Raw genomic sequence first — 18,144 nt, 5'->3', positions numbered from 1 at the left:
ATTTAATGAATATAAACACTATAATAAATGTTGTAAAACAGCAATTTGGAAGGCAAAGAAAGGAAATGAAGAGTGCATTGCGGCTGAAGACTAACCCCAAAAAGTTGTTTAAGTATATTAATAGTAAAAAGATGTGGGTTGAGAGTGTTGCTCCTTTAAATAATGGCACCAGTATGGTTGCAACATATACAGAAAAGGCAAATGTGCTAAATCAGTTCTTTTCTTCAGTGTATAAAATAGAGGAGTCTGAGTTCCCAGGCTCACTTTATAGCTGCACTGATGGCTCAGCTCAATCTAGTCAGTGTCCAACTCCGGATATATTTCATAAAGTTTTAATAATAAATAAAGTAAACCCAGTGCCAGGGCCATACTGCATACACCCCCAGGTTCTAAGAGAGGTTCTTAATGAATCGGATGAAAATTGAGTATAGGACTGGCCAGATATGGGATGACTTTGACGTAGTTGGCCATCTTAAATATATTGCAATATATGGACAAGCAATCCCTGTTTTGTTTAAAGGGTAAGGCATTTTTCAGTAGCAGTATGCACAAAATGTCTCTGTCTTAAATATATTGATAATGGGTTGAGTGCAGAAGACCTCTTGTATTTGTCTATATGTATTTTGTGGTCACAGCCTCATTGCACCCCCGCCTAATGGTTTTAAAAAATTAGTGGTGAGCACAACTTTCCCTTGTTATATATATATATATATAGATAGATATATATATTTATCTATCTATAAAGGTCAGTTTATTGTCCTCATTTTTATGAAGGTGTGTGATTTTATGTACACCCCACTAACAAGGTAAACTTCTTTTGGGAAAAATTTGGTAGGCAAAGAACTCACTTGACTGCTTGAAATAGACAAATCTGTTATTAAGTAGAAAATTGTAAAAAGCCAAAAGGTGTTGGTAAATTGTGGCAATTCTTAAATCATTTTCCTGACTGTCAATATTCCTGCTTTATAAATTGTAAGTGGGATCATTTACTTACTAGATAATTTTATAATATAATTATATCATTGGCAGGCTGATTTTAGAGCTAAATTCTCCTGAACAGAATGGCAAGACACACTGGAACTACAATAAACACACATCACTGGCATACATTTGAATTTTAAAACATTTATTGCAAGAGCTAAATAACTGTAAATAACGTTGATCTGGCAAAGCAGTAACGAGGATAACTGGTTAGATACATATTCTGTCATAGTCAAACACCCCTCACAAACCAATAAGAACTGCAATAAGCAATGCACCCTTCCCCTTTTTTCACGCCTACATTGTGGATAAAAATGTGAGTTGCTAAACACAACATTTTGGGAAAAATCAAATTAACAAAATAAAAACAAATATATTTAACTGTGGCAATAATATTTTTTTCTGTAAGGAACTATGCATGCTAATTAGTTGCTTTAATCTTCCATCATGCCTAAACAAAAACTTTAATAGGATGTTCCAGTTTATGTCTGCGTGCAACTGAGAACGTATGAATATGGGAATTCAATTCTGACCAACAATCATGTGTAAAATATGTTTTTTTTGCCAGGAATTGGCAAATAATATTTAATTAGCAGTACATAATAATAAAAAAAAAAGTAAGCTAACTATACCTGCCAAAAGGTCTTCTAAGAGTATGTGCTTATACACTATGGCTACGACACATTATATATTTTGCGGACATGGTTGAAAACACTTGTGTTATAATGATACACAAGCAACAAAAGCTGTCGTATCAGCAATATAAACTGTTTTCACAGATCACTCAGATATGGAATCAATTTTATTTTAAGGTTTCAATCTGTTTCAACTGAAAGAGGTATTGATATTTAAAAGTTAAAATATATAGCTAGTTTCCTTTATTAATATTGGTATCACGTGTAGGCCTGCTGCACAAAATAAACGGTACATTATAATTTAAAAAAAAAATGCTAATTTGAGAGAACAGTTTGTCATTGCTAAAAGGTCAGCATACTTCTCTACCACACAAAAGCATGATCGTCTAGACATTAATACAAGTGTTTTGAAGTAGTTGCAATATCATATGTTGGACAAAAACACTCAACACTGAGAAAACCTGAAAACCCAATAAAACAAAGGAATCAAATGCAACTTTGACACAAATGTATGCTACAGTATATAATAAAACTTTTATAAGTACAGAAAAGTTGTTAGTATTAACTTGTTTCTATTTACAAGTATTTGAAACACTTTTTGTGACATACAAGTGTCCACTAACATTATTAATAGCACAATAGGTTTAATTGTATAGATTTAGCTGGTTTATTTTGAAATATGATCTCAAGTATAACTGTTCCAGCACAACAACAACAAGACCACAATTCATCTAAATTGATCTGCTTCCAACTACAACAATCCAGATTCCCTACACCTTTCTAGTAAAATGTTTCCTGCAGTCTTTAGCAGCAGTCCAGGGTAAAATAATTTTCAAAAAAAGAAAAAAAATGTCAACCCAGTTCACCAAAATATATCCACACATTGAAAAATATTTTATTCACATAGTAAAACACCACATTTCCAATGGTGTTAACACAAAAGTATGCATATTCTTGGTATACGAAGCATAGTTCTTCTAGAGGTCTACTCAGTACATTAAGCTTTGACACACATTATTAGCAAATCTAGTTTGGCTAAAGTCACTAAACCAAAAAATGTTTATAGTTGCTGTTCCTTTGGGCTATCCACAGCACCTGAAATTTGCTGATAGGGCTTCAAATTAGCCAAAGGAATGTCACTTGTATGATTCCCACTAGTAAAATGTCCATCACTACTCCCATACTGGTTTCGATCATTGAATTGGTTTTTGTTGCTGTCTTCTTTCCAGTTTCTTGTCAATGTGTGCCCATTAACTAATCTGTCCTTAGTAAGCCAATCTTTTTGAGGTGCAAAGCTGGAAAGAGGTGATTTTGGTTGTTGATAAGGACCGAGACCTGGGGGCATCCAACAGTTATCAGAGTGTCCGAGCACTAAACATTCTTGAGTACACATTTCAGTAGCTTCAGCTAATCCTCGGGGGCCAAGTGGTCCATCTATGAAAGAATAAGAAATATGTATATATTATTGAGGGCTAATAAATATAAATGTTCTTTTAATTGTTTATTTACACATGTTACAGGAACATTAAAACAAGTTTTTTTGAATCAATTCATAAAGTTAGAATTACAGAGGCAGTATTTTTTAAAGGGGAACTATCGCAAAAATGAAAATTTAACAGAAGCATCATCATATTGAAATAAGAAACTTTCTAAATACAATCAGTTAAACACTCTGCATTGTTTCTGAAATAATCAAGTTCATCTTCACTATCCCTTTCTCAGCATCAGTTTCTCTTCATTCAGTCTTCTTGCATCTTCTTGTCTTGTATCTTATAGGGGGAGCTTCATTTCCTAGCAGATGTATTAGAGCTCACTCAATAACTGATCCCTGTACAAGCGCAATCTAACAAAAGAACTGCATATAGTGAGCTGTAATACACCATCTAGGCAAAAGCAGCCCCCCTATAAAAAATATTGGATCTAATTGTCAATGATTATCTGACACCCAACTCCTGCATGAAGAGAGAATGAAGAGAAACAGATATTCAGAGAGGAATAGTGACCATAAACGTAATTATTTCAGAAACAATATAGAATTATGAATTGATTATATTTAGAAAGCTTCTTATTTCAGTTTTCTGAAGCTTATATTAAATTTTCATATTCACAATAGTTCCCCTTTAATCTTCCTTTATAGTGCAGATCTAAGCTATAGGTAGACAGATAACTTGGATGCAGAGGGAGAAAAAGTTTTTTTGGAATAACACAGCTCACAAAGTGCAGCATGATACAACAAATCTCAGAATTGATTTCTATGAATGATACAATGAGCAATTTAAATAGACTGACACAGTGGGTCAAGGTTAGTCTCAAGAACCAAATGTGTAAATAAGATTTGTTTGCTCATATAGCATTAAAATGCTCATTCAAGGTGATGATGAGTCCAACAGGTTGAACTAAGACAGAAAAACAGCTCCATGCCAAGATGTAATTGACTTAGTGGTGCTAGGTGATCAGAAAATTAAGGGGGTTATTTAACAAAGTCTGATTTTATCTCAACATTTTCTGCAGCAAACTCCTTTAAAAACCGAAGAGTTTTTTACCATTATTTATTATTACATTTTCCCGAAAATTTGCTTTGCGGGAAAAAATCTGATTTTCACGTTTTTTATGATTTTTACATTTGAAGTTTAGTAAATAACCCCCTAAGGGGCAGATTTATCATGGGTCAAATTTCAATTTTTTTAAATGGGTGAATAGGATCGAGCTGCAAACTCCAATCGAATTTGAATCAAGTTTTTCACCAAAAAAAAGTCCACCTAATGACTCCAAATTGATTGTAGGAGGTCCCTCATAGGCTAAAACATCAATTTGGCAGGTTTTAGATGGTGAATAGTTGAATTTGAATTCTTAAAGGGACAGTACATGATACATTTTAAAATTAAAATTTTGATTTTTTTTTTTTAACTCAAAACAAATTTGGACTATTCCCTAGTTGAATTACGCTAAAATAAACTCAAAATTCAACTTTGAAAATTCAAATTTTCAATTCGACCCTTGATAAATCGGCTTTCTATCCTTGATCCTTGATAGGGAGTCTATGCAATCATGCAATTGATTCCTGTGGATCCAGGCTGAGCCAAAGGGATTTGCCCCAGTTCCAAAGGCACCCACAATGTACTATAAATATATAAATCCAATATATATGTCCCAAGGTTCAATACTTAGTTAAAATTGAAAATGTATTACAAATCACATTTAAAATGGCACATGCTGACCCCACATAGCCCACCTTACTCATTTCATACCCTCTGGAACTTAATCATAGGTGTCCTTGTCAGTAGCATGCTGAGCACAGGATTTAAACCCAGGTGATCCCACCTGTTTTTACTTAAAACCATTCAAAAATCAAAGGACTTTGCCCAAACCCCTTTACATCTTGTTGCATTATGCCTATACGGGGTACTAGTACCATTTCCTTTGATAAATCTGCCCCTAAATGTAAACATAAAATAGTTTCACTTCTTGGTATTGCTGGCTTTTCAAAATATTTATGAAAAATAATGAGAATGTAAAGCATACTTATATTCAGGGTATACATTATGAAAATAATGAGGCATGCAAAACATTTCAAGACTTGCATAAAAATACACATTTTTTTTTTATCCTATTGGCTTTAGTTACAACCAACTAAATTTGGAGATATACTGTAGAATGGATGTTGGTAAAGAAGTGCATTCAGAGTTATACCATAGTAAAACATAAAGTATAGTGATACAATAGGAATATGTCAGGGTTGAATACATTCAAAATAGCCAAGGATACACTTCCAAAAAGAAGCATATCTTGTCTGATCTTCCCTCTCACTTGTAAAGTAGTTCATTATTTAAAGGATATTATTTCCTTATAGGCATCATAGAAGGAAACAATACCCCCAAAAAATACTTAAGCAACAGATTTATATCATATTAAGTAGCTTATGAAAAATCTTACCAAGCTGAAATATATATATATATATATATATATATATATATATATATATATATATATATATATATATATATATATATAAATTAAAGTAAATATTGCCCTTTTACGTCTTTCACCATAAGCCACCATTTTGTGATGGTCTGTGTGCTTCCTCAGCGATCATCTGGCCAGAAATACTGCAGGTCTAACTGTAAAAGGAAGAAGTGTGGAAGCAAAAGACAGATCTTTCTCCCTTAATTGGCTCGTTTTACCTAACATGTACAGTATAAGTGTCCTTGGTTTGTTCTTATATGGCAATTATCTATTTATTACTCAGTGATGCATACCACCAAAATGTATATTATTATTAAAAGGGGTTATTTACATATTTAATTTTACAAATGAGATGTTTAATGCAATATATCTTTATAATATACAAAATACATGAATATCTTGTAAATTCTATCCTTATAAACGGTGAGTTCTGACGTCATCAGTTATAAACGGTGAGTTCTGATGTCATTTCGGTCACATGACTCACTGAAATTTGTGTATTATAATAAATAAAGTACCCCCAGTTATAAAATATGAGGATATTAGAAGTTTCCTCGGAGTTCCATGACCTCGTGTTTTTATATGGTCATTAAACTCCTTGGTAACTTATAATATCCTTGTATTTTACAAGAGGGGGTACTTTATTCACTATATAGAGACCTACATTATCCTGGGGTATAGATTTCCTTTTATCATAACCAACAGTCTTCAGAGCTCCACAAATCCTATAAGCAAGTTCACACCTCCTTCTACATGCATTTTGCCACCTGTATCAAGGATGAGGCAAGTTCATGAGGCAGATGTGAACAATGGTGAAGCTACTTGCATCCATGCCATTAAATAAAAAAGATGATCGCTACAAAACACATGATTCAAATTGTATGATTTTTAATTTTAGAAGGCACAGCCATGTGGACATATTCCCTTAGGGAACTAACGATTATTGTCTAGCTGCTGAGTTATAATAATAAATAAAAAAATAAAGAATAAGAATAAAACAAGCTGATAATACACAAAACAGATCTCATTATCAGCAATTTTATATGACAGTTATTAAAAAATTTATTTTTATTTCCCATTCCCTTAACTAACATATAAATGTATATTCTGTGTGGGAGTTGGAAGCAGAATGTGGAAAGTTTTTCTGCATTTTTCCAAAAGTCTTATTTTGACAAAAGAATCCATTAAGTGTTGTCAATACTGCATGGATCATTTTATTTACAAAGGATTTAACAAGTGCATTTCACTCTTTCGATGCTTCACACATCCAGCAGTTTTAAGTCATATGCTCCTGGCATCCTCTGTTGTTTTCACTTGTGCAAAATGCAGAAGCTATATTTTCAGTCTTGTTATTTCTAAGATGTGCATTAGTTATTCAAACAGGTAAACTTATTTTGAAAACAACTAAGCTGTCTCTGAATTCTTTTTTCCCCTCACAGAAACTAAAACGGTTCCAAGTATTTATACATTCAAGCAAACTAAAGCCCCGCAGCAACAAGAGCAAGGGCACCATGACTTTGGGTACAAATTACAAGTAGACAAGATAATGAATATGTTTAGATGCAATAAATTTAATATCTGGTTAAGCAAGTGAAGGGAAAAATCTAGTATTAAGCTTGGATAATTATGCAAAATATGAGTAGTGGAGGAGAGAACACATGAAAATAGTGCATCTTAGAGTTAATGAATTTTGCTTTTTGGTAAACCAAATTACAGTCATTAGGAAAGTATATATATATATTTTGTTTAGCCTACAAAACTATTTGACTTTTCAACACCTTTCCTCGAAGATTTCATTTTAACTTCTGTATTGAGCAACTGTGGCTAAAAGGGCAGTTTGGCACTACACTACCACCTAGGCATCAGTTTCTGGAGTTCAGGTCTATGCTCGATGAAACCCCAACATAAAAAAGGATTTATGTAGAAGCATCAGCAGATGCCTGCATGTTTTAACTTTTAGTCTGATTTATTTCTGTCAGTGCTGCGAGCAGCTAAGGCAGCACCCAGGTTAGCCATAAATCCTCTACAGCAGCACAGCAACTGACCTCCGGCTTAAGAAGAAGTCGGATCAGGAGTTGTGGAGTGCACACATAGGATAAAGCTGAGGGCATGTCACCATATCGCCCTATTTCTGAAGACACAGTATAACCAGAAGCAGATATTTATGATGGTATTTTTTAATAAAGCAAGGTTTTTTTAACTTAAAAAAGTGTTACTGGTCCGTTAATAAATATAAAGTAGTCCAACAAAATAGATCTATTTAGACTTTCCCCTGAAACCACAGTTAAATATCATAGATCTGACTCTAGAGAGTTAGGTGTGCTTCTGTCCATGCTGCAACACCATTCAAAATGAAATAAACAGCCTAGGCTATTATGCCACAGCAGCCATTCATGTTTTTATTGAACTAAGAAATGATGGTTTTATGCACATAAGCTATCCCTTCATAGCTTCCACTTAGTAAAGGCCCCGTCTGTCATGTTAGAGTCCTGTTGTAACCCATGCTCCATTGCAATAATCTTTTTTGGTCTAATATAGCCCAAAATAGTGTCACACTATATTTAACAGATAACCCCAATTAAAAAGCTGTACAGTTTTGCAATGCAAAACACAAAAAAGACACAAATAGCTTGAGACTGTTCCCTAAAGTTTGTTGGGCCTATTTTTGATGCTGTTCAGCTTCAGCAATCATCAAGGCAATCTGAGTTTTCATACGCTGGGTTTTTGCCCAAAAGGGAGAGTCTATTAACCTGATCAGGCTTTTGTAATGAAGAAAAACTGAATTTTAGCTGGATAATCTTTTGAGGCAAAATTACAAAAACAATAACTGATAAATTTCCAAGTTATATTTGTGCTAGTTTAATTCTACATGCAATAAAATGCCTTCTATAGGTGAATAGAGAAGGATGTACTAAATTTATACTTACAAACATATATGAAATATTTCATACATGTTATATACAAGCTGAACACATACATGAACACATTGGATCAGTTTGAGAACTAGTCTGTCTGCATTAAGAGGGAATTGGACATTTTAAAAAAAAAAAAACATCCTGATTGGATGATATGGAAGTTGGGAACACTGCAGGGTTTACATGCTTGCACGGCACAGTTCTATGTTTGTAAGTGCAAATGTTAATACAAGTATTGGACCTGGGGCTTTCTGAATAAGAGGCCTTTCTGTAATTTGGATCTCCATACTTTGTCTACTAAAAATAAGGTAAACACTTATTGAACGCAATATAATATTCTTTGCCACCTTCTTTTACAGGAAAAAAAAAATAATTTTCACAGATGCACCAAATCTACTATTTTAGGATCTGGCCAACCCTGAATTCTTTGTGAAAGATTTGTCAGACTACCGTATTTAAACCCCTAATTTGCATATGCAAATAAGACAGTGAAAGGGGGAAGAACCACACGCTACATGCATGTTTAAACATTTTTGACTTCCTTGTTTGTGTGATGAAAAGTCACGTGATTTTTTTTGGACAAGGATTTGGTTGGGCTGGACACTTGGGGGGTTATTTATCAAAAACCAAATTTATTTAATTTTTTTCTGAAATATACTCCGACCAAATCTGCAGGGGTTATTTGCCCATATTTATCAATGCATTTTCCTGAAAAATTCAAGTGTGGGAAAAAACTAAAAAAATTGTGAAAATCATACCAAAATTCAAATCGTATAAATATTTTGGGTTTTCCACCTGAAAACTCAGACTTTTTGGATTTTTGCCTGAAAACCACGAAATCTTTTTGCACAAAACCGAGCACAGATCAGGATATCATCGGGACTTCTCCCACTGATTTATATACAGATTTATATATATATATATATATATATATATACCCCGAGGATGGAAAAAGTCAGAATACAAAAATCCGTCTATATATATATATATATATACGGATTTACGGATTCTGACTTTTTCCATCCTCGGGGTATAATAAATCAAACAATTTTTTTTTTTGAGTTTTGGGCTTTTAGACTTTAATAAATACTGTAATCCCCTTGGACTAAGACGAATCTAAATCCCGGTGAAAAAGGCCAAATCCCTAATTCTGGTTAATGGAGTCAAATGAAACTACTTTTTGTAGTTTCAATGCAACATCAGAGGCAAGCTTTTATTGTTTTTTTTTTGTACCAGAAAACAAAGAAATTACTGTATATCTCTGTATATTAAAAGGGACCAATACTTCTTTTTTATATACATTTTCATTAAAGTTTTTTTTGAAAACTATCATCCAATTTAATTATTTTGATTACTTCCTAAAAATATGATGTTAGTTTTCATGATACATCATAATTTACTGTGCTATTGCTTGTGGGAGTCTATTTTTTTTTTTTTGAACCTGAAAAAAAGTGATTGGCGAACTCTTACAGCCTCACACTGATCAAGCGACAGATTTGATTAAGTAAGTTGAAAGATATATGTCTATTCAAATGTTTGCCTCAGCATGTCCTGCAGTGAAGCACCGAATCCAGCACAGCTGTATGCACATACTGCATATTTAAAAGTATACATCTGGGATTCACCTGTCCTTCTTTTCTCAATGTTAACACTTATGAAGTGATTTTGAACAGCAGATGTTGCCTTGTGGGCATCTAATTTCCTAATGGTATATGCATGTGCTTGTCTGTTCTCTCTGTTATTCAATAAGCAGAAAATGTTTAATAAGGGATGCATAACATAACACTGGGTAAGCTAAGAAGTAAATTAATAGATAAAATGTTAACCTTCAATTTTTTTTTACATAGTTTAGATAGAGTTTAGTAGATTTTCACATATATGTACTATTTTTCCATGTTTATACTATTATTCAAAAATTAATATATTTATTTCAGATGGTTAAAAATCTTTCATCCCAACTAGGGAACTGATACAATCAAAGAAGTTTTATACAAGAAATGTTAAGCATATGGGGGGGCATTTTTTTGAAATGCAGTTTCCTGATATAAAAGGGTAATTACTTTAGTTCATTAAAGCAAGCTATGAAGTACAAATAAATCCGACAATTTTAATTCTGATCAACTTTAAATAGATGTCCAAAGTTATAAGTTGATTTGAGGATTCTATAGCTGCAGGCAGAAGTTGATCAGTGGGAACAGTTGGCAAATATTTAAATATACACTTCTCTTGAATACATATTTGATTTTGCTGCTATGGTAGATTAACTGCTATAGCAGCATGTACATACAAATATTTGTTTTCTTGGTACTTTAGTGTGATTTTTTTTCTTTTTGAATCCTCATTCTTTGGAGTTGCTAGGAATAGAGAGTGTACAAGTATTAAGAGGGTCTTAACCAAATCCAAATCCTAATTTGCATATTCAAATTAATATGCAAATTAGGGGTGGGTAACTTCCTTGTTTTGTGACAAAAAGTCCCATGATTTCCCTCCCCACACCTAATTTGCATATGTGCATTTGGAATCGGATTTGGTTCAGTCGGGCAGAAGGAATCCGAACCGAATCCTGGATTCGGTGCATTCCTAGTATTTGTTTAAAAAAATATGGAACAAAAATGCTGAATTGTACATGTAATGCATGTAGCTTTCATTCACACATGTCTCCATCCCATTCTGTTTTAGACTGTAAGCTCTTAAATATGGTCCTCCCTCTATTTTCTTTACAGCAAACTTTACAGTGTGAGCAGGCATGGATTTGTGCCAAGGCCACAAAGGCTCAGGACTAGATGGCAACATTTTAGGGACAGCATGCATGTGTGGAGGGTGCGCCCACGAAGAGGCTGGCGCTAGGACCATGCGGCCTCAGGGTGCATCTTCATGAAATTCAGCCCTGAGTGTGGGACATCATTGTTTGTGTGTACTGTTGTTGTGTAAACTGTTACATCCTGTGGTAGTGTCCACTTACCTGCAGGAAAAGATACTACCTTCTAAATAATACATTTTAAGAAAAAACTTAAAATGCAAGAAACAACCTTTTTCCTCATTTTTAAACACATGAATGTGACACATTTAAAAGGTGCTTTCATTTTTTGTTCTAACATGTTGATTGTTTTGGGTAATTGGACAATGCTTTTTTTCCAAGGGCCATTAAAAATCAGCCATAAATACCAATATTTTGAATGAAAAGCTGCACAGTCTGGGAACAGTATTGTTACAGGACTTTTATTTCCAATTCATTTGCATGCATCAATGTATTCTCAGAAATAATGTCTGCCCTATGCGTGTGTGCATGTGTGTATGTGTGCATTAAGATGATATATGCTGGGCTTTGGTCATGTTCTTTCATTTTATCAACAAAAGTACCAGAGAAAGGTTTTCTTTCATTTTACTCCAAAGGGCAACAGCATTCAGCAATAATGAGGTAATTTTTTTCCAGCCATGCACATTTATCGTCCTGTCAGGCTCGGTTGTTTAAACCTGGCACTATCCTTTTCCAAAGCGAGGTAGACTCAATCACAGAACTATCAAAGACATTTCCCCACAACATCCCTCTAACACAGAAACAATTTTTAAAACATTAAAAATGTCCAGGCGGTCAGGGCTTCCAGGATGAAAGCTGCATGCTGATAAGTTGTTGTATATTCAGTTGTGGCAAATGTTCTCCGTTTGCACATATCATTTATTTTTTCAGCAAATGTTAACTAAGGGCAATGCAGAAGGATATTGAACACTCTCCAAGGAAGGTCTGCTGATATGAATTTTCACCGGTTTATGCTGTTTAATTCTGTCATTTAATACATTCATTTTCATGGAGGAAAATGGTAACTATTTGGGTAGCAATATCATATGTAATGTGTGCACAATTGTGATATGTGCACTATAAAATACTGCAGCTGAATTGTAGGGAATCTGATATTGACTGAGCTGCAATTAAATCACACAATATCAGATATCTTTTATATTGTACATTTAATATCGTAACTGATCAGCGTTTATATATATATAGTCAAATACAAGAGTCCTCTGCACTCAACCCATTATCAATATATTTAAGACAGAGACATTTTGTGCATACTGCTACTAAAAAATGCCTTACCCTTTAAACAAAACAGGGATTGTTTGTCAGAAAGATGAGGATGCACACAATGATTTTTAGAAGAAATTAAAAAGTCATATTCTTTCTTAAATATATTTAAAAAAAGCAGGTCAATTTTTCGGTCTGTATCTAAGACCTTTCTGAAGACCGAAATGTCAACCTGCTTTTTTAAAATGTATTTAATGAAGAATATGACGTTTTAATTTCTTCTAAAAATCCTTGTGTACATCATCATGTTTCGGGTTTTTCTAAATACAGCTGCAGTGGATAGCACCAAATGAGGCCCTCTCTCTCAGGGGTAAGCCCTCGCAGCGGGGTGTTGGCAGGGTGTAGTGATGATGGGCGCCAGTAGTTCTTTAACAATTAAACAATTAACTCTTTATTTAACATAGCACATCTCAGATATCAGATATCCACAATGGAGTATAGAACAATCAGACAGCATAAAGGTAGCATATACTCACAGAACCAGTATAGGCTGAATCCCTGCAGGCCAGGGAATATACAGCGGAGAGTGTTGCAGCTTGTGAGGGGTATTGCCCAGTTTTCAGGATATCTTCCAGTGGCAGTCTAGGGGAATTCCTATCATCCCTAGTCTCAACACTTTAGTCCCTACTCAGGGTCAGTAATACCCTGGGATCTTAATCCCTCTAATCTCCTCGGCGGAGCCTTGAGCTGCTCAACTAAATAACCTCTCTATCACTCCTAGAGTGATCTATAAAAGAGTATGCTATCTAATTACTAGGGCCAATGCACCTAGGGTCGACATATACCCATTCCCTTCCAGCCTGCTTGGTTGGGCTAAAGTAATGGATCCAGACCTCATGGTTGCCAAGACCTTTATACTACTGCACAGTGCCATCTGTTGTACACTGTGAGAACTACAGGGGTTACATAAGCACAAGGTCCCCATAAGGACCCACTTAGGTGTCCATATTACTAATCAATAGAGTGCCTGTAGACTGTATTTCCCCAAATAATAACTATTGTGTTATTGGAGAAATGAGGCACCAGTCTCATTTCAACAAAAAATCTTGGTGGCTTTAAATGTTACTTCATAAAATGATTATTAATCGATAGATTGGAAAGAACTCCTTTTTTTTTTTTGAAACACAGAACAAATATGATTGTTCTTTAAACATATTAAATCTATACTGCTAAATTCTTCAGAAAAAAAATGCAAACATTGATAATGACCAATCAAATAAATTAAATGTATCATTTTGAGTTATATTCATTGAAAATCTGCATGACATGATTGCATTTGCAGCTCTTATTTATGTGCTCATTTACTAGATTACATTAGAGACACATTTATAAACATAATTTAACCACTGTAATTCTCTTTTAAGTAATTTTTAATGACTAATTACACAAGAAACCAATTTCTTTCTTTTTATTTGATTATACTATAAATCAGCATACGTGGTTTCCTCATTGCCCTGTGGATAAAACTTCAGGTGAAAAGGGTGAAACTTTTCAGTAGGACAAAACATATTTTCTGTTCTTTCAGATATAGTTAACTACTATAGATTTTCCACTGTTGATAAAACTGACTTGTTTATTGGGGAGCTCAGCAATTGTTTTCTGCAATTGAAGGAGCAATATAATAGTGACAAGGGAGTACTGAAATATATGTCAGATACAAAAATCCACAATAACAAAAGTTAAACTTGCAATAAAAGTGGAAAATCAAAATGTCTGTTCTATTTATATATACAATATATATATATATATATATATATATATATATATATATATATATATATATATATATATATATATATATATATATAATATACACACTTTGTTAATATTGTATATATACTGCAGTCGTATAAAAATGATGTAACCTGAAATCAACAAGTGATTCAAGAAAAATACCATATTTTCTGAAAAATTTTCAAACATTTTTAGCTGGCTTAAGTTATAATGCTATACATAACTGACCCATAATCCAAAAACCTACAAGTCTCTCTGAGAGAAAAAATAAAGTTTTAAGTTTCTAAATCAAGTTTTCTAAATCATTTTTCCAATAATGGAGAGAAGGGGTGGACAGTCCTGTCATAAGATAAGGTGTGAAACTTGCCTTAGGCAGCAGTGAGCAGGTAGCATGTTTTAACTTTACCGTAAATTAAGAGTTAAATTTCAGGGTTTTTTTTAGACAGGAAATGTGGCTCCTCTAGTGCAGAGAGTGCTATAGTGCTCATTACACTAGCATTGTGGCCCCCTTTGACCTGCATTAGTGCTACACTTTTACGGGTCCGTAGGGAGAAGACTTGTTTCTTGCTCACAGATACTTAAAAAAACTTTATTTCTTTGAAAGCGCGCATTTGATCAAATTTGATTCAAAGTTTTTCCCCAAAAAAACTTTAATTTTTCAAAGTCCACCATTTGACTCCAGATAGGTTTTAGGAGGTCCCCCATAGTCTAAAACAGAAATTCGGCAGGTTTTAGAGTGTGAATGGTCAAGTTGAATTTTTAAAGAGACAGTACATGATAAATTTCGATATTCAAATTTTTCAATTTTTTTCAAATTCGAGTCGAAGAACACAAAAAAATAGCTTGAAATTCAATTTTTTTTTCATTAGAAAATTCACCTTCGACCTTTGATAAATCTGCCTTTTAGTGTCTCATCATCTGAATTTAAACTCAAATGATTTTGGTTATGTTGGTTTTCACTGTATTCCCCACCTAAAACCCTAATACAGAATCTACATAAATATTAAGTCATTGGATGTATCAAAAATATCTGCATGAACAAAAAATTTAAATAGTATAAAAATAGTAAGAGATGATAAAGTATGCCAAATTACAAACTCTATCATAATCGTATGTATTAATGGGTAATTGGATCTAACTATGTACAATGCTTCACACCTTAAATAAATGCATCCTCTCCTAGCCCTGCTCTCAACCAAATTAATGGTCCATATTCAATTTCCCAATAAGTCATGACCATGCATAACAATTTAGATGGAAGAGCATATATAAATGTGGCTGCTTGTATTACAAGATTATACATTACACTAAATATACACTGTATATTGCATAGAGATTTCACATGCAACAGTAACAGCCTTCCAAATACAGTATTTGCATTCAACTGAATTTCCCTTTTTCTTGAAAATGTTTTGAAATGTCATAGGAAATGGCCTATACATCACAATCCAAAGCACAGAGTTATTTTATGGTAATCACCGACCAACCTTTGATTTATATTAGACATATTGTTGAATAAAACAGCAGAATCCAATTAAATATGTATTCTGTTGCTTGGGGCAGTTATTGAAGTAAATAAACAAATATATATTTAGAATAATTTCTGAATGGTTTATTTATGGACAGGGCATGTTTTATAAACTTTGGTCAAGATAATACATTTTACATCTGCACTCTTTGTACACTGTATATTGCATAGTGAATCCCATGTAAGAGTAACAGCCTTTCAAATACAATATTTGCATTCACCAGAATTTTGCAAATGTTTGTTTTGCAAATGTTTTGAAATGTCATAGTAAATGGACAATACATCACAATCCAAAGCACAGAGTTATTTTATGCTACTGACTGACCAACTTGTGATTTATATTAGACTTATTGTTATTGAATAAAACAGCAGTATGTATGCTGTTGCTTGGCACAGATTTTGTAGTAAATAAACATATCTGTATAAATAAGTCAAATCAATTGGCTGTGTTTTTTCCTTAAAGACGTTTCACTAGTCATCCAACTGGCTCTCAAATAGGATCTTCCTTCGAGAATATTTATCCTCTGGAATGTTGCTCCAATCAGCATAATCTGTTTCTCATAATCCACAATGATTTCATTAAATTAGGTGTTGATTGTATTAGCAAGATTGAATCGTTGATGTTTTATTAAAACTTCTAGGGAGAGGTGCCAAAACAGCATTGTATGTGGCAATAGATGTCACCCCCCACACACACACACCTCTATTGAAACTTGATTTTTCAGTTTTTACATATATGGCTTCTTTAACACCTCTTTTGAACCAGTCGCTCTACTGGTCTAGAATCTGGACTTGGCAGTCTTAAAATGTGTGTCCTTTTTCTTTTAGATGTAGGTACAAGGCTGAGTTCTGATCAGAGGAGCTGGCTCTTCTGTGCTGCACCGTATGCTGGTGTTACTTGCTAATACAATCAGCCCTAACTGTATGACATCATTGTGGATTGTGATAAACAGACTATGCTGATTGGAGCAACATTCCAGATGATAAATTCTCAAAGGAAGATCCTATTTACAAGTTATTATGAATTGAGAAAGCCAGTTGGATGACTGGTCAAACATCTTCAAGGAAAAAACACAGCACTTTCAGTTGATTTGACTTATATCTACAGATATACCATGACCTGGATGAATGAGAATCTTCACAAACATAGTAGATAATCAAATATAGATTATGAATTATTTCAGTATGGTGTATGTATGGATAGGGTATGTAATGATGTAATTGACAGTGGATTTGGGGTATTTATTTCTATGTTTAGTTAGAAGATTTTATATACAGTATCTGGAAGTTAAACACACACTAAATATGTCATTCAGAACTGAATATGGGTTTCTGACATGGAACTCACAGTATATTAATTCATACAACCACAAATTTGGAATTCCAAAGGTCTAAGTATACATTTTTTAAAGTCCGGGAGAAGAGTGAGCTAGCAATATTTCTTTAATATAGTGCCAAGAATGTTGAAGCTTGCATGATGTTATTAATAGAACTACTCATTACTGAACTTGCACTAATGGCCAGTAAAATTGTGCTCAATCAGCTGTAGCCATTATCTAGATACCCAATTATTCAAACAGTCCTTTTCCATCCAAATAAGAATAAAAATAGCAGCATAATAGCTTGAAAAAAGTTATCTTTAACTTTCTTTCTAAGTACAGTAATTTTGGCAGACAACTTTATCTAAAATGTTAGATGGAAATTAGAGAACATGCATGTTTTTTCTCTGTGACTAACATACCATTTACAAATGTAAACCAAATCAATTACACACTGGGAGAAGGTCAAATAATATTGATTGTGCATTCAGAAATGGCTGTGCGTGGCATTGCTCTTTTTTTTTTTTTATATCCACGTGTTCTGAATATTATTTTTCTTTTCTATAATACAATATGCAGTATGTTGTTTTCAAACACTATATTGATTTCTTGGCATAAATATGATGAATATCTCAAGAATACATGTGATTTATCAAAGATAAAACTGACTGTGAATTCCTATTTGAAATAACACTAGCACAAACTAGGTATATATACAGTATATGTAGGGGATAGGGGATCTTTTAAAGCATCCAGCCCAGTTACAGGCTAGAGAGCCATCTGCGTCCCAGTGCAATCTTGGAAGAGGGGGAATGCCTGACTTTGGAGCCAAATGTACAAGGTTTTCAACAGAGCTTAGAAAGGAAAATCCCTGCTGCTGCAGCTAGAGAGAATCAGATCTGTGGAGAGTGACATGGCTGCTTAAAAGGGGTTCCAGGTAGAAGGAAAAGAAAAGGCTTCATTTTGCTCTGCTGGAGAAAGTATTTGA

The 18,144-nt window shown here is 33.7% G+C and overlaps 1 protein-coding gene across 4 annotated transcripts in view; it reads right to left on the bottom strand.

Moving 5' to 3' along the window:
* Positions 1-1,926: 1,926 nt before the first annotated feature.
* Positions 1,927-18,144, bottom strand: part of LOC108709778 (protocadherin-9) — a 1,169,460-nt gene continuing 1,153,242 nt past the window's right edge. For 3 of the 4 annotated variants that reach the window (XM_041584337.1, XM_041584338.1, XM_041584339.1), the window contains one exon: positions 1,927-3,050. In XM_041584337.1, the coding sequence (XP_041440271.1) occupies positions 2,677-3,050 (374 nt within the window). In that variant the 3' untranslated portion in view covers positions 1,927-2,676. The remainder of the gene's footprint in view (positions 3,051-18,144) is intronic. The other variant, XM_041584340.1, reaches the window with a different exon arrangement.

This window comes from Xenopus laevis, chromosome 2S (assembly GCF_017654675.1).
Source record: "Xenopus laevis strain J_2021 chromosome 2S, Xenopus_laevis_v10.1, whole genome shotgun sequence".
Classification (NCBI taxonomy): Eukaryota; Metazoa; Chordata; class Amphibia; order Anura; family Pipidae; genus Xenopus; species Xenopus laevis.
Note: the sequence above shows the minus strand (reverse complement) of the source record. Positions and strands in the feature narration are given on the sequence as shown.